The sequence below is a fragment of the Amblyomma americanum genome, chromosome 11 (assembly GCF_052857255.1).
Source record: "Amblyomma americanum isolate KBUSLIRL-KWMA chromosome 11, ASM5285725v1, whole genome shotgun sequence".
Classification (NCBI taxonomy): domain Eukaryota; kingdom Metazoa; phylum Arthropoda; class Arachnida; order Ixodida; family Ixodidae; genus Amblyomma; species Amblyomma americanum.
The window spans coordinates 59,404,287-59,429,569 of record NC_135507.1 but is presented as its reverse complement, the minus strand read 5'-3'; the positions used below and the strand labels follow the sequence as shown (position 1 = coordinate 59,429,569).

Genomic DNA, 25,283 nt, shown 5'->3' with positions numbered 1-25,283 from the left:
TGAAGAGCATTGTCAATCAACACGTCTCATTTGTGAGCAGATGAAAGAAAAGAATAAAAACAAGGGCCTGATAATTTTAAAGATCTGTTGGAATAATAGTAGGGCTATTTCACTTGAATTTTCTGATAGTTTATAGCTTGTTCCTTGCATGCCATATCAGGTTGTGGTAGAAAAACTCACGTTCCTCAAGAAAAGAAAGTGAAGAGCATTGTCAATCAACACGTCTCATTTGTGAGCAGATGAAAAAAAGGAATGAAAACAAGGGCCTGATAATTTTAAATATATGTTGAAATAATAGTATTAATATATATAGTCTTGATGCAGTTTTGATGCCATAGATAGCATAAGAGGGCTCTCGCACAGTTTTTGCCCTCGCCGTTAGATGACGTTCCACGTCACACTCGCGGTAATACAGGACGTGCTACGTCTGCTGCTATGGACGAGGGTTGCGCTGGTGAACACTCTCAAGGTTCGCTTACACCCAACAAACAGAAATACCTACGAGAGCAGAAGATTGGACAGCCATCGCCGTAGGTCAGTTGGTAGAGCACCGGACGCGATATTCGGAGGTCGTGGGTTCGGATCCCACCGGCGGCATGGTTGTTTTTCTGCTGTTTTTTAAGTAATTTTCTTTAAGCGATAGATTAAGTATTATTATCCCACTGTTAACCACATAACATAAAAAAAATTAAACATTCCCCTATGCACCTTCGTTTCGGTGACTGTTGGTTCCCTTCATAAGTTTGTCAAACGAGCCTCTCATTTACTTTATCTTGTCTGCTAATAGCTTAACGAGAGTCTCGGTTCTGGCAGTCTTGATGCCAAAGGTAACATAAGAGGGCTCTCACACAGACTCCGCCCGCGCCGTTAGATGACATTCTACGTCACACTCGCGGTATTACAGGACGTGCTACGTCCGCCGCTATGGTCGAGGGTGGCGCTGGTGAACACTCTCAAGGTTCGCTTACACCCAATGAACATAAATACCCACGAGAGCAGCAGATTGGACAGCCGTCGCCGTAGCTCAGTTGGTGAGAGCACCGGACGCGATATTCGGAGGTCGTGGGTTCGGATCCCACCGGCGGCATGGTTGTTTTTTCTGCTGTTTTATAAGTAATTTTCTTTAAGCGATAAATTATTAAGTATTTTTATCCCACTATTATGCACAACACAAAAAAAAGTAAACATTCCCCTATAAACCTTGGTTTCGGTGACTGTTGGCTCCTTTCGTAGGTGTATGTATATATATATATATATATATATATATATATATATATATATATATATATAAAGGTAAACAAAACAGGTTTAAAAGTGCTGTTCACACAGTACAGCCATCCAAAATGGTGATTAACCAACCTGCTGAATCTATATTTCTGTTTCAGCAAACTGGAATATTCCTTTCGAAGACGACGAACGTGCAGACAAATGATCCGAAGTTTTCTGGATTCATAAAGAAGGAAATGCTTGCCTTCATATCCCATCAATAAGCGTAGCAGTGCTTGGTTTTTTTAGTTCTTTGATCTCTCGCTCTTTGCAGCATCTGCGCTCCATCTAAGGATGGCTGAACTAATGATTTGTTTTTGTTTTTAGTTCATCTCTGTATTCCAGTGCCCTATCTTTCAGCCCATAAATTTAAAAACATTATAAACAGAGCGACCAATTAGTTGACGTATGTCCGTGTCCTGTCCACAATGTGCTTGCGCTGCCATCATATGTAAAGGATGTCGCTTCGCTGCAGTGCTCACTTGTATGGATGCTCACCCATGTGGATACGAAGGTGGTGCATCAGGGTGCTATTGAGAGCAAAGCTGCCGAGAGCTTCAGCTTTCTGTGGGCACTATATCTTTGTACTTTGCATGGATGAGAAAAATTTTATTGATTTGACCACAAATCCTAGACACGGCTACAGCACACAATTACAACAGAAAAAACACTCCCAAGCAGCAAGTCAACCATTTGTGACCAAATCAACTTCATGAAAAGAACCAGATATAGTACTGAAACGCAAATCTGAGAGTGCAATGGAATACCATCTAGACAAGGGGTTCATCTGAAAACAGAAAAACGTCAACCAGAAGAACGCATCTTCGCTATGAACAAGGACCCCGTGCTGGGAGCAGAAACGTCAAGTAAGACATTTTTTCAGGTTGGCACCTCTGTTTTCAAAAGTATTAATGCTCACAACACATAGCTAAATCTAAGGATGCAGTTGATGTTCCTCGAACCTCACTGGTTTCTCACAAATGCAACTCCACAAGCTGTTTATAAATTGAAATAATTTTTTATGTCAATGGCACCTTGAGAAATGCAGTCACTAAAGCACGTTCACTTGAGTTTCTATAAGCAAAGCATAATATACAGTGGCTTGCTATAAAAATGCTTAAATACCCCAAAACCACCGCTTCAAAATGGAATGAGAACAAAAACTGCTGTTGAGATAGTGAGGTGATTGTTTGCTTTCAAGTCTATAAAGCATGTTTGTCAAGACTGACAATGCAATATGTAATCAAAATAAGCAATCGACAACAGATAATGCACAGGAATCTAGTGCTGTAAAGCCTTCATTTTTAAAAACTTAAACCAAAAGAAAACTAAAAACCTGAAGACAAAAGCGAGCAATGTTTATCATCAGGCGGCTAAGGTTTGTTTCTCTCTTCCTGAGTCCCAATAATACAACCACAACAAAAGCATGGAAAGAATAATGAAACAGCATGCTTGTCTGGTGGCATTACACTCACAAAAAACGCAGAACTGCTCTGACGTAAATAAGTCAGTTTGCTAGCTAGTGCCAAACACTGCAAACACAATTCACACACGATTCAAGGTGCTGAAAGTAATAAAATGGCGACAAGATCATATCTGCACACGCCACGATTTCAGTCGCATTCATGATAGTACCAGCTTGGTATGTTCAGGTTTCTCATGGAGCAGTGAAAGCAACCGAAGGATTGCTCTGTGCAGATGTACGTTAAAGGCATGTATATTTGCAGTTTTTTTTCTCAAGAAGCCAAATTACAAAGTGAGACAAGTTCGCTAGAAATGGTTTTAACATCTAATGTTATGAAAAGATATCAAAACTTTAAGGAACTGTGGTTTTTGAAGCGTGTTTGTTGTTCTCATGGCATTTTAAACTGTATTTTCTTTTAAACGTCACTGTGCAGAACTGACACTGATAAGGTCTTTCACTCTTATGGGCTCGCACATGCTTAGCAAGGGCTGTACTCTCTTTAAAGGCCATGGGGCAGAGCTGGCACTGGAAAGGTCTCTCACCCGTGTGGGTGCGAAGGTGTCTCACCAGTGTGCCTTTTTCAGCAAAGCTGTTCCCACAGTGGTCACAGTTGTATGGACGTTCACCCGTGTGGGTGCGAAGGTGTACGTCCAAGTGGCCCTTACGAGAAAAGGTGTTGTCACAGTGGTCACACTTGTACGGATGCTCACCCGTGTGGGTACGAAGGTGTTGCTCCAGGTGGGACTTTTGAGCGAAGCTGCTGTCACAGTGGTTACACTTGTAATGACGCTCACCAGTGTGGGTGCGCAGGTGTATCCTCAGGGTGCTCTTGCGAACAAAGCTGCTATCACAGAGGTCACACCTGTATGGACGCTCACCCGTGTGGGTGCGAAGGTGTTCCTCCAGGTGGCCCCTTTGAGCAAAGCTTCTGCCACAGTGATCACACTTGTATGGACGCCCACTAGTGTTTGTATGTGGGTGGTCCGTCAGGGTGACATTTTGAGCAAAGCTGCTCCCGTACTGGTTACACTTGTAGGGATGGTCATCCGTTTGGGTGGGAAGGTGCTGCTCTAGGCAGTTTTTCTTCGTGAAGCTCCGATCGCAGAGGGGGGACTGGTGCAGCTGCTGACTCATGTTCTCCCCAGACAGCACTCCAAGCTTGGGATCAGCTGTGACCAGACCTGCACCAAGAAAGGCGGGGAGTTCTCAGGTCAATACGAGACCATGCGTGTTATAATATCTGGTGGTGGTAATATTACACAACATTTAACTTAAGTTTATTTCAAGGTCAGTGGGTTGACCCTCAAAACAGAAAGATGAGTTAAACAAAATTTCCTAGTATTTATAAATTTACATAGAGCTAGAGGGAGAATGTTTTAACTTTCAAACAATTACTCGGAGCAATGAGCATACTCTGCAGCCAACTTAAGAGTCGCAGCAACTTAGACAAAGTGCTAGTATAATGCCTGGCTTCATAGAGATCTTCTAAGCCTCCCCAAGAGTTTTTGAAGAATAATGTAATATCCATGAGCTTTCACTAGAGACACAGTACAATGGCAGTGAATGTATTATTTCTGTCAATTAAAGCAAAGTAAAAAATACAACAAAGGCAAAACTCTTCTACTAAACCTAGCATAATGAGGCCTGGTGGTCTCGCAAAATAAAAGCAGAATGGAAACGCTCACATTAAAAACCACAAGGAGAAAACCATTTCTGTCAGCAATGTTACCAATGTAATACATAGCACTAAATATACGTATGAATATTAAATAGCAAATCACAATGAACCAGACTAGGTAAGTATTTCCCAACAGCAAATATGATCAAAAGCACAAGCACTAGAAGCTCCTGTGAATGACAGATAAAACAGTAGTGATTAAGGTTCACCCCACACCATATGAAAGCACACCAAAGGTATTACTATTGCTGTGCAGAGCTCACATTATCAAGAAGTTGTATGCAGAAATATAGAGAAAACAATAAGCTATGAAATAATGAGACACGAAAGCTCAAAAGGGTGACAGAACCACAATGGAAACTGAAGAGCTAAACCTGTGAGACTACAGCACAAAAAGCAAGACAAAGTATGATGCACAAAAGGCACAGCCACACAAACACATGCACTTTCTCCACTGCAGTTCTTTTTTTTTTTGCTGTGTACCATCTAGCTTGTGTCTGCAGCTTGTGCTGCAGTCTACTGGATCACAAGGTTTCCTCAGCAATCATGCACAATTCCACCTGTTGAATGTTTCACGATATCCATTGTTCATGTTGAAATGATGGTCGGTTGGTTTATAGGGTTTAACATCCCACAGCAACTCAGGCTATCAGGGACGTCATAGTGGAGGTAATTTCGGCCACCTGGGCTTCTTAAACATGTGCTGACATCACACATTACATGGCCTCCAAGCATTTTTCCTCCACCAAAATGCGACCACAGCGGCTGGGATTGACATGTCTTTCGAGTAAGCAGCCAAGCACCATAACCACTGAGGCATTGTGGCTGGTTGCTGCAACGATGAGGTTGTGTTCCAGGCGTTAACAAGGCAGGGTCTGATACGTCCCATTTTGTGCAGACACCACAGTCTGAGATCACTGGCTATGCTATTTTACATCATGAACATCAAGCAGTTCAGCCTGCATATGCTGAAAGAATTGGTTTTGGAAGATGGTCCTTCAGGCAGCTTGTGTACTCATTGGTCGCCAATATTCGTTTTGATGCCTGCAAAATGAAAGAGAGCAAAAAACTTGATTAGAATAAGAACTGCAAGGCAAATTAGAATGCGAGTGAAGTTAAATAGCAAAAAAGTACGAACACCTAATGATGGCAGGTTTTCTTCTCTAGAATGATGCAGAAGACACTAATATGCATGAATCACCACGTGATATTTGGCTATGACCGGCAAATAACTTGTAGTCGAATGGTTCAATCCTGCTTCTTCAGTTTAAACAGCTGAATGATGACTGTGACATCAGCTTGAGTATATAGGCCATGTGCAGCATGACAGAACTGCAATATAGTCGCTGCTTCTGTATTTGTTGTTGTTCCGTCACTTGAGGCAGGCTGGGTCTAGTATTATAGTGAATTAAAATGAAGAAGCAGCGATTTTATCGCAGTTCTTTCGTGCCTCACATGACTCACAAGCGAGAAAAAAGCAAGGACAATAGTAATCTTTGAACACAGTAACCATACAAGCTCTTTTAACTATGGTCCAATATCTCTGAAAAGCATCCCCTCAAAGCTGCCTGAACGTATAGTATGAAACCTTACAGCACCCTTTGAGGCAATTAATTACTATCCTCAACAGCACAGCTTTAGACAGCTACTCAAAGTATGAATTACAAAACATAGAAGACATGATGAAATGAAGGCAACTGCACAATCGCTTGTTACAGTTTTCCAGCCTTAAAGCAATACAAAAATTGTTAATGGGGATGAAACACTTCTTGGAAAGGCCTGTGCAATTTATGTGCACTGTAGTAGGGTACAACATATAAAAATGTTACCGATAGGGTGCTGCATTACTCCACTGAAAATGGCCAGGTCTGTTTGTGTTACCTATCATATAAGCGTCTGTTCCCGCAACAGGTTAAAAAACAATTATATTTTGGCCTCGTACCTGGTGTGGGGTAACTCCAAAAAAACCGATTCGTATAAATTGTTTTCACTTCTGGAAAGAGCTCTACGTTCATTATTTTCAAGCCCAGCTGTTGAAGCAAATCTTTTCGAAACATTTCACGTTCGCAATTTCTTTTACTCCTACAATTTCAGTTTGGCTGTTCACACTTTTATAAATTTAAGCATAATTTCAGTTCTTTCCAAAATGCTTACAATTCAAGAGACGTTACGTGTGGTTTACGTGCGGTTGCCCAATCCAATGCAAGACCTGGAACAAACTATGGAAAGCAAACGATAGATAAAAAAATTGTAATTTTATGTACAAACAGTCTCTTGTAGAAATTAATCAGCTGCCTCCTAGTACTGCCGGATGCATCGCCTCCGTCGGGCCACAAAACAGACAGCAGAGCTTCCAATGACAGTTACGACAGTTGCTCGGTGCATATGTACCAGGGCATTTATGGCCACTTCGCAAAAGCAAACAGCGCGGCAATCGGAACATTGCACTAGCTGTGCGATCAAAGGCAGAAGGAAACAAAGTAAATGGTGCATCGATAGTCACGACCGGCAGAGCTACGAAAAGCTCACTCATGACTGTGTCACCAAGACTGTCAGAGAAAAACACAAAGATGCATTCAATTTTTAGCAGCTAGGCGCCAGTGTAGTCAGTGCCTTAGCACTTCTTGCGTTTATTTGTCCACTGGTGCACGCGATACTCATTATCCAGTTTGAATGGAAGAACTTAATTCAACCTGCATCAAAATCAACTGTCTCAAGTCTGGTTACCCGAATAGCTTTGACTGCGGAAAATTTATTTGCATCTGTGGCTAGACATTTCCAGAGCTTTGCTCCAATTAATAAAAGCGCGAACGGGTCAGGAACCCGCAGAGCACGCGCAAAGGCAAAGCCCAATTTCATTAGCGACATGCTGCGGCTTGAAATGCATTGAGCCGTATGAAGCCACACCTGCAGTATAAGCACACAAAAAAATACTATGCACACGCACCTCGTCACTCGAATTTGTTGTCAGTGTTGATGCTCATACCGATGCAGCTTTCTTTTCTGTGTCAACCTTGCAAGTGGTTTGCCAAGGGCGAAGGTTATGATTTCATTTTCTTCTGTTTCACACATTTGGCCATCGTACTTGAGGCAACAACACCATTTCGCTCGTGAAAGCTGTAAGCTCGCTGCCAGTTTGCAAATTCTTGATTGGGTGACAAGTAAAGCGCCGTTGGATCTTAGAGTGCGTAAGGTGGGCAATATTTTTCTCATTGCACTTACGCCAGCCAACTATGGAGCGTGGGGTTACCCATAGGATTCCTCAAGGGGTAAACACATCCAAGGCAGGTTTTCAGATCATTCATTTCAACATTTAAACCATCCGAACACCGCTCTGAAGTGCCCTCACCTGATTTGACTTGGTGGTTAGGCCCCGCTAACCCTCGTTTCGCTGCTGATTCAGATACTTCGGGTAGTGATCACAACCCCATTTTTATCTCCCTCACTCCTTCGAGTCTACGGAAAATATGCCGCAGCGTACGCATAACATCATGGGACTCTGTACGCGCAGACAACCGTTTATTTACACTCAACTTGTCTTAGCACTGTACTCTGCTGTTTTTGCGACACACTATATATCACCACTACTGCAAATGGACTACCTAAACCCGGAAATACATCCCTTGAATCTGTGCATTCTCCGTCGCCAGGCGGATCATTATGCTTCTCGTCAACCCAGCGACCCATTGGCACTTCTCACTCTTCACCAGGCTACAGCACGTGCACGGCGCTCAGCAAGGCGGCTAGACAGCTGGCGACGCTAGGCTGCATGGTGTGCCCGCTTGTCCTGTACGCAGGGCAATAGACATCCTTAGAGAGTGTTTCACGCCATGGAGCGCCCAATTCTCAGGTTTCAGATTACACAGAGAGCATTCGCATCACGCTGAATGTGGATGAGGATACATTTGCACAACAAGCAGCCTGTCAATTTTTTCCACACTATGACTGCACCTCTACATCTCCTGATGACTTATCACTTACAGAGCCCTCCGATGAGATTACTTCTGTCCTAACGATGGCAGAGCTGCTAGCCTCCACTGAATGCCTAAAAACTACCTCCCGAAACACAAGAAGGGCTACGCAATGTGTAACAAGCATCTGCAAAAGTATACGATAGTGTCTGGAAGAAATCTATTTTCAGATGTTCTGTAGACAATGAGGCAAAAAGAGGTGTTATATTTATTTATTTGTTTATTCATACTGCCGGCACAGGCAAAGGCAGGAGTTGCAGTTTTACCAGTACACACTTCGTTAGAACTTGAATGTAAAATACAAGAAAAACTGAAAAAATTACGAACTCTGAACACTAGGAATTCTTGAACGTCACTGACAGCACGTGATATGACAAAATGTTGACAAAAAAGAAAAACAAATGTACACACAGAAACGAATATTTGAACAGTGCACACAAGGTCAGCCGCAGTGGTGCGATGTGACAAGAAGAAAGGCGCGTGGCCGTAATAGCAAAGTACAAACAATTATAATTAAGGGCAGGTATGACTGTCAGAAGTTAACAAAAAGAAAACAGACAGCAATGTACACCGATCACTAAAACAATGACAGGTAACAGGGCTAGCACACAAAAACATATATACACACTCATAGAATATTCCCGTAGTGCAGCTTCAAAGCCCTAAGTCTTAGAATTTATAACCTCATTGGGTAGTTTGTTCCAGTCATCTATTGTCCTCACGAGAAAAGAATAATGAAAAGAGTCTGCCCAGCAAGTCAGTGGTTGGATATGTTTAGTGTGTTTTGTCCTAGACTGGGTGGAACTGTCTGCTATAATGTACCTTTCGAGGTTTACTTTGTAATAGCCACGTAGAATATGATAGAAGAAAACAATCCTGTTGTGTTCCATTTTCTTCTTAACAGTGGCTAGTTAGTCCAGCCGTTTTTCTAAGTTCTGAAACTGACTGCATTCTAGAATAAGCATTATGAGTGAACCTGAGCTTTGTTCTGCACACGTTCACATTTCAAATACCGTATTTACTCGAATGTAACGCGACCGCAAATGTAACGCGAGGGGTGACTTTACATGCTGCCCAGCGGGAAAAAATAAATAGGGACGCAAAACAAAGTGGCGAACATGCTCACTCATCTTCCTCGCTTTCGGAGGCCGAGTTCTCAGAAACTGAGTCCTCCTTTTCGCTATCGAAGTTTCCCGGGAAACTTCTGCCGCATCGATGTTGTTCGCCGCAGAGAGTATCCATTCCTCTCTCAATGAACGTCTGCACCCGACCACGAGATGCTCTGAACTTCCCATCTCCCAAGCAACGCCTCTAATTTTCCAACGGATCAGCTCGACATTGAGCCCCATGAGACAATTGCGCTGCTCGATAACAAAGTCCGCCACTTTTTTCTCCAGCTGGACGTAATGGCCGCGGCGAGGCTCGAAATCCTTCGCAGTCGGGCTCACATTTAAAGAGCCCCTCCCGCTGCAGCCGCCATCCTCGGATGGTTGACCCGTTGAGGTCAAGTCTTCACGCTGCCGCAGAATTCCCGACCTCTTCAGCTAACAGGATCCCTCTTCCCTTAAAACGAGCGTCGCACTGAGCACGACGCGTTGCCATCGTGTGCACTGAATCAATACACTGCGAGCAAGGTCACAAGAACACGACGCAACGATGCGCTGAGCCCGAGGTGCCCGAGGTCGCAATGAACACAAAAAAATGAGAGAGGAAAACACTTAGACTTTGGATGGATGAGGATTTGGCTTCGGAGGTACCCATGTTGCCAGCAAAAAATCGCAAAACTGTGAAAACCGAAACCAAAACCTACTGAAAGCGGAGCCGAGCGGGCATCCATACTCGTCACAGGTCTCTAGTTCAGTAGGTCTATGATGCTAGCAACTTCACATCTGGCGTGGCGTCAGTAAGCTTCTTCCGTAGCGCCCGAAAGTTTCTGATCACCTTATCACAAACTTGATTACATGCAATGACCAATTTAGATCATGTCTGAGACACAAGCCCAAGTACCTGAACTCAGGGACATCTTTTAAAATGACATCACGAATTTTATAAGAAGATACAAGGGGTTGTTTTTACGCATCATATGCATACAAACGGTCTTCTCTGTGTTCATGTCCATTTGTGACTGTTGGCACCAGGTATTGATTATATCTAGATGGTCATTCAGTCTCTTGTGATCATCACAAGATTTTATATTACAATAAATGACAGTATCATCTGCGTAATGTTTAATCGTTACCTCTGGCGAAAAGCCGGTGCTCATATCGCTAACATACTTTGAGTTTACAAGAGCCCGACAAAAGTCGGGTTAAGTCGGCTGTCGGGCAGAAAACCGGTTGTCGGGCTAATGTATACGCTAGGGGGTCGAGATAAGTGGTCGTCGAGTCGAGCTGGGCCAGCCCGGCTGCAGGGGGTGGGTTGACTCGCCCCGATGTTGGCCCGACCCGGTTGGAAGGACCATGTATACGCTGCTGCATGGGCTTAGCGCCCCCTCTCCTGCCTCCTCTCTGTTATGGCGGCGCTGCGTAAGCCTGGGCGCTCCTCCTCTTCTTCTAGCATCCGCGCATGGTTTGCTTGCTCGACGCTAGGGGTAGCGGCGATCTCTGCCCGACAGAAAATGGGTTCATATAAACGTGTCGGGTGGTCAGCCCGACATCTGGCGCAGCCCTACTCGACCCGCCACTGTCGGGCTCATGTAAACAATGCTATACAAAGAAAAAAGCAAAGGACCTATCACAGAGAATTGTGGAACATCGTACCTTTTTATTTGAACTGGCAACGTTGTCAAGAGAAACAAACTGCTGTCTATGCGTTAGGTATACCTCAATCCATTTTATTACAATAATATTCTTCAATAAGTTGTGAAATTTCAATAGTAGCTTTTGGTGGGATATTCTATAATACGCTCTCCTAAAATCGATAAAAATGATATCTATTTGCCATCTTTCGTCAATACAATTGGCCATGTCATGTACAATTTCACTTAATATGATAATAGTGGAATATCCACGTCGGAAACCACGCTGGTGGCTTCCCAGAACCCCATTTGCTTGAGGAAATTCCATTAGGTGTTCAGTTAAAATGTGTTCAAATGTTTTGCAACACGTACTCGTCAAAGATTGGTCGGTACTAATGTTATATCATGTATTGCTCTTTGCTTATTGATTGGTATTACTTTGGCATACTTCCAGTCGCCAGGGACTTCATCAGATAGAAGAGACAACTATTTCTACAAGATAGTAAGAACCCCATTCTGAGTACCATTTTAGGAGGGTATATAGAATTTCAACCGGTCCTACGGATTTTATCGTGTAGAGATTATGAAGAAGGTTAAGAACTCCGTCCTGACTTATTTTTATATCCAGTAAAGACGGTATATCGGGTGATTCTAGATGCGGTGTTGTACCATCATCCCAGGTAAATACTCGAAATTATCATTAAAAACGCATGCCATTTTACTACTATCACTAACTGCACAAGTAGCGGTTTTCAAGAACGGAATGGGGGATTTCTGTTTTGAGAGGTACCGCCAGAATTTTCCCGGAGATGTTTTAATAAATGTAGTCAAGGATTCATTCCTAATCGCTATTTTGCTCTTGCAATCTCTGCTTTAAATGCCTGGGAAAGGTTTTTAATCCTTTCTTTTGTTACATGTGAGGTTGGATTTGTGCGTTTTGTTCTCATACGTTTCAACTGGTGCTTCATGTGAATAATACTCAGAGATATCCACGGGTTTCTCTTGCAAACTTTCTTGATGCACGTAGGAATGAAGGATATTATGTTCTTGTGAATTATACTTATTTAAACTGTTCCCAAGCTTGATTTAGAGATGTTGATTCAAGAGTTAAAAATTACTGAACCCGTCGAAGCCTTGTTCTAGACAGTCGTATTCCTACATCGTCTGCTCTAGAAAAAGCAGAGACTAGCACAGTATTTGCGGGGTGCGGTTTCTGCCACTTGATGGACAGCCGGACGATTACCATCATATGGTCGGAAAGACCACTCATGACATCACAGCGTGAATGATATTGTGTTGCCGACTGACTCAGAAAGACTAGATCAAGTAGGGATTTTCCGGACTCAGCGTTTCTTGTATGCGTGCTGACAAGCTAAAACATATTTAGAGAAAATACGGGATCTAAAAAGGCATGGGATAGTGCCACATCAACCGTACTCTCCTTGTAATTTTCCCAGTCTATATGGGGCAGATTGAAATCCCCAGCCATTATAATTTTCTTTGTTGTGTTAGCAAACAGGGGTATTAAAAATCCTTTAGTGACTGTGTATAATCTTCAGTACTACCTGGAGTTCTATACGCCGCAGTGACTGTGAAAGAGATATCGATTTTCATATTGCACAAGACGCACTCTAGGTCTAGTGGTGACAGTATTTCAATGCAAATAATACTAGATTTGCAAAAAATGGCAACACCTCCACCTCTGGTTCCGTCGGTCTTTACGGCAAGCTGTGTAATTAGGCGGGAGAAGTTCTGTATTATCCATAAACTCGTTTAACCATGTTTCAGTTACAATGACTATGTCTGGTTCATGCTCAAAAAGGATGCTTTCGAAATGTAAGGTCTTATTCTCTAAACTTCACACATTCAAATTTATAACAGTTAACAAGTCAGGAAGACGACTCTGTGTGCCCCGGAGTGTTATCGTTTGAGCTGTGACGAGAGGCCTGATAAGCCACAAACGTCACAGAATCATTGTCCCAGTAGTACGCCTTATCATTGACAAATAACTTGTCATGCACTGGACACACACGTGCTCCATTCAACTTGTCATTTTTGGCACTTTCCCAGAGATATTTTCCGCAATAAATCATACCCCTTGAAAAATCTTCACCGACAGAAATGCCCGTGTTTTAAAGCTTTTTGCAGTTTTGCAGGATTGCAATCTTTTCTTTGAAGTCGTATAATCGGAAAATCACTGGCCGGCATTATGCCCCTCTTTTTCCTATGCGATGCATTCGCTTTATACTGATAGGGTTGACGCCAACCACTGTGAATAGCTTTTCATTTACAGCTTTTGACAGATCATCAGGGGTTTCATCTTCTTCTTTGGGCAGTCCAAATATGATCAAGTTATTACACCACTGGCGATTTTCTAAATCGTCAACAATTTTGGAAAGCTGAGTGATATCTTTTCTTAAGTCGTTGACTACTTCTTGTCTTGGTTACAGTGGAAAGTGCAGATTCGTTTATTTAGACGGTCTTCGAGATTTTTTATAGTAGTACCACTTTCCTCAACGTCCTTTTGTACTGCTCGCTGGTCGCGCTTAACATCACCAAGCATTTTCATGTGTTCCTTTAGTGTTAGGAGAATTTGTTCCAGCTTCTCATCAACGTTAGGGGAACCCGGGTTCGACTCAATATCTCCATTTGTCACAAGCTTAAGAAAAACGAACCAGCAATCACATAAAATCAAGAACAGTGTGCACGGGCACGGCACGGCAATAAGAGACAAATGGTTGCTTCGAAACGAAGGTGCACTCTGTCTTACCTGCAGACAGGCAAAGATGAGCACATTTGAGGCCACGTTTGGGTGCGTGCCGTGTCCACAACTGAGTAGGATCCAGATGCTTGCTTATGTAGACAATCGGCGGAACCGTGGTCGACTGTGATTGGTGAATGGTACTGGATTAGATTTCGTTGTAGACAGCGCACTTTGCCGTCACTGAGGGCGGCTGAAGATAAGGCTCGGCGATCGGCTTGTACTCCAGCTCACTAAACATAAAGGATGACGTTGTAAATGAACCGTTCAGAAGCAGAACCTGCAGACAGGCAGAGACGAGCACATTTGAGGCCATGTTTGGATGCGTGCCGTGCCCGGCCGCAATGCCCCACCAGAAAAGATCTAGAAAACTTAGTCGTAAGAACTCGTTAAGAACATATTTAGATATTTTTTAGAACCCTCTAAAATCAACCAGTGGGAACCCAGCCTTTAAAAAAAACAATAGGTCCAGCTGGAAAATTTCCAGTTGAAACCGATGGGTCGAAAACCAAATTTGTTTTAGGCATCCATTGGGCTCGAGCAGTTGAGCCCAACTGGTGCTTCTAATTAGAAATATTTGGCCACCCAACTAGGCGAAATTGCCCACCAATTGAACTAAGTTGGCATACCTATTCGACTCAAATGGTTTGAACTGGTCAGCATAAAAAATTAGAATTGCATTGAAACCAATTGGCCTTTCTTCTATGACTGCTGTGAGACTGCTGCCAACATTTCTACAAGAGAACTATTATAAATACACGTCGCTATGAAAAATAAAGAGACACCAACAAACGTGCATTACACACATGGAATCAAACACTGTATACCAACACAAGTTCTCATTTAACCTATATCCACAGAGCACACTTTCGCAGTCATTTATATACACCGTCCAGCTGGAGGCAGTAGTGGGTGAACATTAAGTAAAGCTATCTAATTTAAGAACGCCCGCAGCGATGATGGAAGTAATGAAAAGAATTCGAGATTAAGCGGCTACTATGTCTCTTTTACAATAATAATTAGCCTAGTGTTCTGTTTTATAGCCAGCTATATATATATACAGACTGAAGTACATCATTGACTTGCACTTAGATTTTCCAATTGGATCGCCCACTTGAAACCAACTTGAGCTTCCAGTTGGGAGATCAGCTTCCAATCGATTGTCTTGGGTACAACAGGGAACCCCAATTGGTTTCAAATGGTTCCAGTTGGGCGATACAACTTGGAGTGCCAAACTCAATTGGAACCTCACAAACCAGTTGGGTAATCCAGTTGGAAACGCAGAACCAATTGGAATGCCCAACTGGAACTAGGGAAACCAAATGGACTACCCAGTTGGGTTCATCAACCTAACTGGCTGACCAATTGGGTCCAACTGATTCCAACTGGACCGATTGGTTTCTTTTTTTACTGGGCTATTTCATTAGGTTTAGTGCTCATGCTTTTTTCAGAGCTGCAGATTTTGTTTGCTGAGATATGTGCAGCACAGATCCAACCTGCAAAAGGCAGTAAGCTGCCCTTTGCAGCATAAATACACGTTGCTAATGAGGCAAGAAAACCCGCTTCATCAGTCTCTGAACATAGTTTATATAGGTGTCCAAAAAAAAAAACTAAATTGCTTGCCAATTAAAACTGGAAGTAGCAGGATGCTTGTTTTGCAGAGGCTGCCTTTTCATACTTACACTGAAAAGTTTCATACCTGCACTTTCATATCTGCATACGTTCCCAAGTAAACATCTCGTCAGAGAAATTTTAAAACATTGCGTGGAAAATGTATATTTAGAGAAGTTTTCAAAACGTTTGAGTAAACCTCTTTTTTGTCATATATTATTAAAACATTTGTGAATAAACCTCTTTTGTCAGTGCGTTTTTAAAATGTTTGTGGATAAACCTCTATTGCTGATATGTCTTTTAAACGTTTCAATCTAGATTTAGATGTTGCTGGATGTTTGGCATCGTTTGAAGACTTTTTATAGAAGTTATGTGTTTCATAGGTACCACTACTCCCGGGCACGACAGCATATACCTAACTTCTTATTCTGTGAAGGAAGAACTGCTTGGCAAGCCCTACTTGATATATACTTTCAGCAAAGTGTGCCATTCTTGCATCATGCCAGGAGAACGGAAGCATTCCATTGTGGTTCCAATACCCAAGTCAGGTCAGCCTCCAGTATCTCTCTTGGCCCTTCGTCCAATTTCCCTCACGCCTACCATTTGCAAGCTCATTCTCGCCGTACGATTGTCATGGTGGCTGTAATCCCATGATTGATACCCGGATTCCCAAATCAGTTTCCGCCCACAAAATGGAACTGAGGTTGGTCTTGCTACTTTGGCTGCTGACGCGCTTCACCACTCTCCGCAGAGTCTTGTTCAAACCGTACGTGATCGCCACAGGCAAAACAAAGGCATATGATAACATCTTTCACTCTGTCATTCTTGCCTCCCTTCGAATTCTTAGTCTCCCTCACCAGTTTCTCCTCTCCATTCACGCCTTTTAGCAAATCGAACCTTCCATGTGCGTGTCTACGGAAAGACTTTTGGCACCTTAATTCATTTCCAATAGAGGAGTTCCCCAAGGCTCGTTTCTCGCCCCTGCATTATTTAATGTAGCTTTTATTCCTCTTGTTCGAGCCCCAGACACTGTCCCTTCCATCAGTATGCTTGCGTATGCCGATGATATAACCCCTTGTGGTGCTGCCATCCAGATGCGTCTATCCATGAGTTCATCCTCCAGCCCGTGCTGGATGTATTGAAATCTTGCCTCCCACCTCTAAGTCTGACCCTCTCACATACTAAAAACTGTTTCATTTGCATTGGAAATAAAGGTGGCTCACAGAAAGCAACCTCTTTAAATTTTAACATAGTTCTCTGATTACTCAGGTAGAAACTGTTCGTATTCTTGGCCTTCTCCTTCATGAATCTGGGACTGGCCCCCATGGCTAACAGCCACCCGTAAATCTGCTCACACTACTGTAGGTCTGATTAGTTGCATAGCTATGTGCTCTGGTGGCGCGCATGCTCACACGGCCCACTAGGCTGTGCACTCATCCTTCAGCCACTCATAATATATCAGGCACAATTTCAATGTCTCACCTGCAGACTGTGGGAATCCCTTGAATTAAGCAATCAATCATGACGCTATGCACGCCATAACATATTTGGCCCGTTTAACACTCATACCCGTGCCACAGGAGTTCACCCAACTTGACACACTAAGTGAACTCATCGACCAACACGTGGCAAACAGAGCTCGCAAACATTCTCTCCAACTTCGTTTTAAAGACATTCACTCTGTTGTCATACTGCAAGCTCACAATCACCCCACTGTTTCCCTGTCATTATCAGCCACGTATCTGACTGAACGGTGCATATTGTCCACGGATGCAACACACACTGCAGAGAAGGGAGTTACTGCTCTGTATTGTCCCTCCCATCCGCATCTCAACTCTCACGCGACATATACCGCTTTCCTGCTGCTTTCCTCCTCAGTTCTCGAAGTACACTCTCCCACCGGCGGGTGCGCTGCGCACGGCAATAAACCTGCCTACATGCACCAGATGCCGCCGGAGGGTCAATGGCCTGTTGCCCGTGGCGTACTCGCGACAACAGGCAAATTTCCTTTGCCTGCGGCTTCGCCGGCCATGTCGCCCGCCACTGCAGCAGTCATCCTTCGCCTGCCGACGTCCCGCTGCCATCAGCGTATGGGGGTTACACACAGCCACCACACGTGCCTGCGGACCCACTGCCTCCTCCCTTCTCCACCGACCGCCAGGCTGCCACCTCTCGCCGCTCCTCTTCTCCGTGCCTATGTTCCATCTCTCCAATTCGCCGTCGCGCCAGCCCTTCCGCTGCGGAAAACTAATGAGCGCAGTTCCCAGGGCAAGAGCTGCGTCCACTGGGAACTGTACAAGGCCTCTGATTTCACCAACAAACGTTATTGATATCTTTGTCGAAGGTGTTCCAACATGTGCTCTCGTGGACACCAGACCTGCTGTCTCAATTAACGACGCGCAATTTTGTAAAAAGCTGAAGAAAGTTATGACGCCATTTTCGGGAGTTTCTCTTTGCACTGCTACCGGCGAACAGGACGAGCCACTCGAAACATGCATAGCGCGCGTCGTTATTCAAGACGTCTTGTGCATCATTCAATTCCTGGTCCTCTCCTCTTGTCCCCATTATGTAATTCTAGGATGGGAATTTCTTTCTTAGCACTCCGCCATCGTCGATTGCGCCCGTGCTGGAGTTTCCTTCTCTGCCCTGCCCAACGCCTCTCCTGCCGCATGGTATCCTCAATATCCGGCCAAAGTACACCTTTCTCACGATGTCGAGCTCCCTGCAAACTCCTCCGTCCTTGTCTCAATCTCGTGCGCCTCACCAAGCGACCAACCTGCCGTCCCTGTTCTCTTTACTCCCTCCGAGTCGTCTCTTCACCGCAAGAACATGCCGTTTCCCTTCGCTGTCCTCACGGTGACCTCCGCAACGACAGCCATGCTCGTCAGCAACCCTCTATCACCTCCAGTGACCCTGATTGATGGTGAATGCCTTGGGTGCGTCGAACCGGCTGAACTCCTGCAACTCGTAGATGAACGAGAAACTGTTCTTGCTCCATCGCTGGACTCTCTTACTCCTGTTCCCCTGTCACCCGAACCGCCGTCTGACATCCTGTATAGTGCCATCGATCAAGATCTCACTTCTCCCTACGGTGACCAGCTGTTCCATCTGTTGCACCAATTTTGGTCATCGTTTGACGCGTGCCAGTCTCCCCTCGGGCGTTCTTCCCATGTCCACCATGCCATCGATACTGGCTCCCATCCACCACTGCGACAGCGCCCATATCGCGTGCCAGCAGCAGAGCGTCAAGTCCTCACCGAACAAGTGGACGACATGCTCGAGCACGGGATTATACAGCCGTCCCACAGCCCTTGGTCATCCCCGGTTGTGCTGGTTCGAAAGATGGCTCCATAAGATTCTGTGTGGATTATCGCCGCCTGAACACAATAACTAGGAAAGACGTTTATCCTCGCTCACACATCGATGACGCCCTCGATTGCCTGCAAGGTGCAGAATTCTTTTCGTCCCTGGATATGCGTTCTGGATACTGGTAAATACCCATGGCCGAATGCGACCATGAAAAACTGCACTTGTCACGCCTGACGGATTATGTGAATTTTACGTCATGCCATTTGGTCTTTTCAATGCCCCCGCAACATTCAAACGGATGATGGATAACGTCTTGCATAGCTTGCGCTGGAAGACGTGTCTTTGCTACCTCGATGACATTGTTATTTTCTCGGCCGACTTCTCCACACATCTGACACGCCTGCGCAAAGTGTTGACCTGCCTCACAGCCGCCGGCTTACAATTAAATTTGAAGAAATGACACTTCGGAGCTCGCCAACTGACCATACTTGGCCATGTCGTATCCAAAGCGGGCATCCTTCCGAATCCTGCAAAGCTTCGCACGGTTCCCGACTTTTAAAGAACTGCGAAGTTTCATTGGCCTCTGTTCCTACTTTCGGCGCTTCACACGAAATTTCGCTACCATCATTTCGCCCTTGACGCGGATTCAAGGCCAGAGCTCTTTGTCGTCATGGTCCTCCGAGTGCGATGAAGCTTTCGCTACCTTACGTCGACTCCTTACTTCACCCTCCATCCTTTGCCATTACGACCCTAACACCTCGACAGAGATACACACGGATACTAGCGGCGTGGGCATTGGTGCTGTGCTCGCCCAGCGCATAGCTGGATTTTGAAGAATACGTTGTCGCCTAGGCTAGCTGCACGCTGTCCAAGGCCGAGATCAATTAGTACGTCACAGAAAAAGAATGCTGGACCATTCTGGGGGTGATAACCAAATTTTGACCATACCTCTACGACCATCCTTTTCGACGTAGTCACCGATCATCACGCTTTGTGCTGGCTGTCATTGTTGAAGGATCCATGGGGTCGCCTTGGCCGCTGAGCTTTGCGCCTTCAAGAGTACGACATTCAAGTCGTCTACCGCTCTGGCCGCAAGCGCTGACGCCCTCTCCCGGTCTCCGCTGCCTTCCGACACTGCGACCATCTCCAGCATTGACTCCGTGCTGTCCTCATTGCGCCCAACAAACATGCTTGTGGAACAGCGCAAGGATCCCTGGATTACAGCCCTCGTGCTCCATCTGTCTGAGTGCCCTATACGGCGGCCTCTCGCTCTCTTCGCCGACAAGCCCACCACTTCATTCTGCATGATGGTCTCCTCTATCGTCGTAATTACATGCCCGATGGTCGAAAATGGCTCCTCGTTATTCCTCGCCAACTACGAGCTGAAGTCTGCGCATCTTTCCATGCCGACCCCCAGACTGCTCATGTGGGTGTTTTGAAAACCTACTCTCGACTTGGGCACCTGTACTACTGACGTGGAATGTACAGCTTTTTACGCAAGTACATTCACTCATGCATTGACAGCCAACGCCGCAAGTCCCCACCACAGCGTCTTTCTGGACCGTCGCAGCCATAACCTTGCCCTGCCCGTCCCTTTGATCGCGTTGCCATAGACAATCTCACGCCCTATGCTGAAACGGCCGCTATTCCTGCGGCTACAGTGCGAGACGTGGCTTTCTTCATCCTCCGCCAGCTCATTCTCCGCCACGGCGCCCCTCGTGAGCTTCTGAGTGACCTCGGCCGTGTGTTTTAATCAGAGGTTGTCCAAGCGCTCCTCGCAGAATGCCGCATCGTTCACAGAACCTGCACAGCGTACCATCCTCAGACCAACGGCCTCACAGAACGGTTTTAGCGGACTCTTGGTGACATGCTTACCATGTATATCAGTCCCGACCATTCCAACTGGGACCTCGTCCTTCCGTTCGTCACCTACGCATATAATACCGCCGTCCACTCCACCACCAGCTATTCTCCGTTTTTTCTTCTTTACGGCCGTAAACCTACAAGTATGCTTGACAGCATTCTTCCCTACCTTCCTGATGCATCCGACTGCGCCACTGCTTCTGAAATTGCCAAGTATGCCGAGGAATACCGCCAGCTCACCCGTTCCCTCACGTCCGAAGAACAGAATCGACAAATAGAGAGCCGGGATTCTGGTGGTCAAACCCGCGCACCCATTCCCACCGGCTCACTTGTTTGGCTCTCGATCACTGCAGGCACTCCTAGCCTGTAGTCCAAATTCCAAGCCAAATATCACGGACCTTACCGTGTTCTGTCTCAACCTTCCCCTGTGAACTATGTCGTCGAACCTCTGACACCCTCCTCTGACCTTCGCCGTTGTGCCCGTGAAACAGTGCACATCAGTCGTCTGAAGCCTTACCATGACCCCTTGATCTGCACTACGCCGAGTCGCCAGGATGGCTCCTTTCATCCCCGGGGGCAATTGTAACGACGAAGATGTGCCAACGCGGTAGCGGCAGTGGTATCGCTGAGCGCGCGCTGCTGGCTGGCTCTACAACAACCGCTGACGCCTAGAACCTGAGTGCCGACGCCCGTTCAGTGCCTGGTTCTTTCACGGCCATTAAACCCCTTTTCAAGTTCTTTGATCTCTCGCTCTTTGCAACATCTGCGCTCCATCTAAGCATGGCTGAATTAATGATTTGTTTTTGTTTTTAGTTCATCTCTGTATTCCAGTGCCATATCTTTCAGCCATCAATTTAAAAACACTATAAATAGAGCGAAAAGTCAGTTGGCGTATGTCCGTGTCCTGTCCACTATGTGCTTGCGCTGCCATCATATGTAAAGGATGTCGCTTCGCTGCAGTGCTCACTTGTCTGAACGCTCACCCATGTGGATACGAAGGTGGTGCATCAGGGTGCTATTTAGAGCAAAGCTGCCGAGAGCTTCAGCTTTCTGTGGGCACTATATCTTTGTACTATGCATGGATGAGAAAAATTTTATTGATTTGACTACAATTCCTGGAAACTGTTACAGCACACAATTACAACTGATAAAACACTCCCAAGCAGCAAGTAAACCATTTGTGACCAAATCAACTTCATGAAAAAAGCAGATATAGTACTGAAGCACAAATCTGAGAGTGCAATGGCATACCATCAAGACGGGGTTCATCTGAAAACAAAAAAACGTCAACCAGAAGAACGCATCTTCGCTATGAACAAGGACCCCGTGCTGGGAGCAGAAACGCAAAGCAAGACCTTTTTTCTGGTTGGCGCCTCTGTTTTCAAAAGTATTAATGCTCACAACACATAGCTAGATCTAAGGATGGAGTTGATGTTTCTCGAAGCTCACTGGTTTTTCACAAATGCAACTCCACAAGCTGTTTATAAATTGAAATAATTTTTTATGTCAATGGCGCCTTGAGAAATGCAGTCACTAAAGCACGTTCACTTCAGTTTCCATAAACAAAGCATAATATATAGTGGCTTGCTATAAAAATGCTTAAATACCCCAAAACCACCGCTTTAAAATGGAATGAGAACAAAAACTGCTGTTGCGATAGTGAGGTGATTGTTTGCTTTCAAGTCTATAAAGCATGTTTGTCAAGACTGACAATGCAATATGTAATCAAAATAAGCAATCGACAACAGATCATGCACAGGAATCTAGTGCTGTAAAGCCTTCATTTTTAAAAACTTAAGCCAAAAGAAAACTAAAAACCTGCAGACAAAAGCGAGCAATGTTTATCATCAGGCGGCTAAGGTTTGTTTCTCTCTTCCTGAGTCCCAATAATACAGCCACAACAAAAGCATGGAAAGAATAATGAAACAGCATGCTTCTCTAGTGGCATTAAACTCGCAAAAGAATGCAGTACTCCTCTGACGTACGTAAGTCAGTTTGCTAGCAAGTGGCAAACACTGCAACCACAATTCACATACATCATTTAATGCGCTGAAAGTAATAAAATGACGACATGATCATATCTGTACATGCCACGATTTCAGTCATTCATGATAGTACCAGCTTGGTATGTTCCGGTTTCTTATGGAGAAGTGAAAGCAACCGAAGGATTGCTCTGTGCAGATGTACTTTGAAGGCATGTAAATTTGCAGTTTTTTTCTCAACAAGGCAAATTACAAAGCGAGACAAGTTAGATAGCAATGGTTTTAACATCTAAAGTTGGGAAAAGATATAAAAACTTTAAGGAGCTGTGGTTATTGAAGCGTGCTTGTTGTTCTCATGACATTTTAAACTGTATTTTTTTTTAAACGTCTTTGTGCAGAACTCACACTGATAAGGTCTTTCACTCTTATGGGCTCGCACATGCTTAGCAAGGGCTGTACTTTCTTTAAAGGCCATGGGGCAGAGCTGGCACTGAAATGGTCTCTCACCCGTGTGGGTGCGAATGTGTTTCACCAGTGTGCTCTTGAGACCAAAGCTGCTGTCACAGTGGTCACACTTGAATGGACGCTCACCAGTGTGTGTGCGAAGGTGTGTTACCAGAGTGCCTTTTTCAGCAAAGCTGTTCCCACAGTGGTCACAGTTGTATGGACGTTCACCCGTGTGGGTGCGAAGGTGTACGTCCAAGTGGACCTTACGAGAAAAGGTGCTGTCACAGTGGTCACACTTGTATGGATGCTCACCCGTGTGGGTACGAAGGTGTTGATCCAGGTGGGACTTTTGAGCGAAGCTGCTGTCACAGTGGTTACACTTGTAATGACGCTCACCCGTGTGGGTGCGCAGGTGTATCCTCAGGGTGCTCTTGCGAACAAAGCTGCTATCACAGAGGTCACACCTGTATGGACGCTCACCCGTGTGGGTGCGAAGGTGTTCCTCCAGGTGGCCCCTTTGAGCAAAGCTTCTGCCACAGTGATCACACTTGTATGGACGCCCACTAGTGTTTGTACGTGGGTGGTCCGTCAGGGTGACGTTTTGAGCAAAGCTGCTCCCGTAATGGTTACACTTGTAGGGATGGTCATCCGTTTGGGTGGGAAGGTGCTGCTCTAGGCAGTTTTTCTTCGTGAAGCTCCGACTGCAGTGGGGGGACTGGTGTAGCTGCTGACTCATGTTCTCCCCAGATAGCACTCCGAGCTTGGGATCAGCTGTGACCAGACCTGCACCAAGAAAGGCGGGGAGTTCTCAGGTCAATACGAGACCATGCGTGTTATAATATTTGGTGGTGGTAATATTACACAACATTTAACTTAAGTTTATTTCAAGGTCAGTGGGTTGACCCTCAAAACAGAAAAGATGAGTTCTTAAACAAAATTTCCTAGTATTTATAAATTTCCATGGAGCTAGAGGGAGAATGTTTTAACTTTCAAACAATTACTCGGAGCAATGAACATACTCTGCAGCCAACTTAAGAGTCGCAGCAACTTAGACAAAGTGCTCTTTTAATGCCTGGCTTCATGGAGGAGATCTTCTAAGCCTGCCCAAGAGTTTTTGAAGAATAATATCTATGAGCTTTCACTAGAGACACAGTAGAATGGCAGTGAATGTATTATTTCTGTCAATTAAAGCAAAGTAAAAAAGTAACGAAGGCAAACCTCTTCTACTAATCCTAGCAAAATGAGGCCTGGTGGTCTCACAAAATAAAAGCAGAATGGAAACGCTCACATTGAAAACCACAAGGAGAAAACCATTTCTGTCAGCAGTGTTACCAATGCAATACATAGCACTAAATGTAAGCATGAATCATTAATAGCAAATCGCAATGAACCAGACTAGGTAAGTATTTCCTAACAGCAAATAGGATCAAAAGCACATGGACTAGAAGCGCATGTAGGCATCAGATAAAACAGTAGTGATTAAAATCACCCCACAACACCTGATAGCACACCAAAAGGTATTACTATTGCTGTGCAGAGCTCACATTATCAAGAAGTTGTATGCAGAAATATAGAGAAAACAATACGCCATGATATAATGAGACACAAAAGCTCAAAAGGGTGACAGAACCACAATGGAAACTGAAGAGCTAAACCTGTGAGACTACAGCACAAAAAGCAAGACAGAGTATGATGCACAAAAGGCACAGCCACACAAACACATGCACTTTTTCTACTGTTTTTTTTTTTTTTTTGCTGTGTACCCTCTAGCTTGTGTCTGCAACTTGTGCTGCAGTCTGCTGGATCACAAGGTTTCCTCAAGCAATCAAGCACAATTCCAGCTGTAGAATGTTTCACGATATCCATTGTTAACGTTGGAATGACAGTTGGTTGGTTTATATGGTTTCACATCCCACCGCAACTGAGGCTATCAAAGATGCCTTAGTGGAGGGCTCCATGTAATTTCGACCGCCTGGGGTTCTTCAACATTTATAGACATCACACATTGCATGGCCTCCTAGCATTTTTCCTCCACCAAAATGCGACCACAGTGGCTGGGATTGAAATCATGTCTTTCGAGTAAGCAGCCAAGCACCATAACTACTGAGACACTGTGGCTGGTTGCTGCAACAATGAGGTAGTGTTCCAGGTGTTAACAAGGCAGAGTCTGATACTTCCCATTTTTTGCCGTGC

General features: G+C 44.8%; 1 protein-coding gene across 1 annotated transcript; it reads right to left on the bottom strand.

The window, feature by feature from the left end:
- Positions 1-1,821: 1,821 nt before the first annotated feature.
- LOC144109661 (uncharacterized) lies at positions 1,822-24,793 on the bottom strand. The gene is made up of 4 exons (XM_077642470.1): positions 22,963-24,793; positions 14,052-14,158; positions 6,939-6,958; positions 1,822-3,936 (listed from the first exon to the last, which is right to left on the bottom strand). Exons 1-4 carry the CDS (start codon positions 23,824-23,826, stop codon positions 3,083-3,085), a joined length of 1,845 nt encoding a protein of 614 aa, XP_077498596.1. The 5' UTR covers positions 23,827-24,793; the 3' UTR covers positions 1,822-3,082.
- Positions 24,794-25,283: the final 490 nt, after the last annotated feature.

What these genes read in the sequence shown, in the direction of transcription:
- LOC144109661 (XM_077642470.1), bottom strand. Translation starts at nt 23,826, where the DNA reads ATGAGTCAGCAGCTACACCAGTCCCCCCACTGCAGTCGGAGCTTCACG. An exon ending in CTTCAATAACCACAGCTCCT is followed by an intron (nt 14,159 to 22,962) that starts TAAAGTTTTTAT and finishes GCCTGTCTGCAG; the next exon opens with GTTCTGCTTCTGAACGGTTC. An exon ending in TCTTGGTGACACAGTCATGA is followed by an intron (nt 3,937 to 6,938) that starts GTGAGCTTTTCG and finishes TATTGACCTGAG; the next exon opens with AACTCCCCGCCTTTCTTGGT.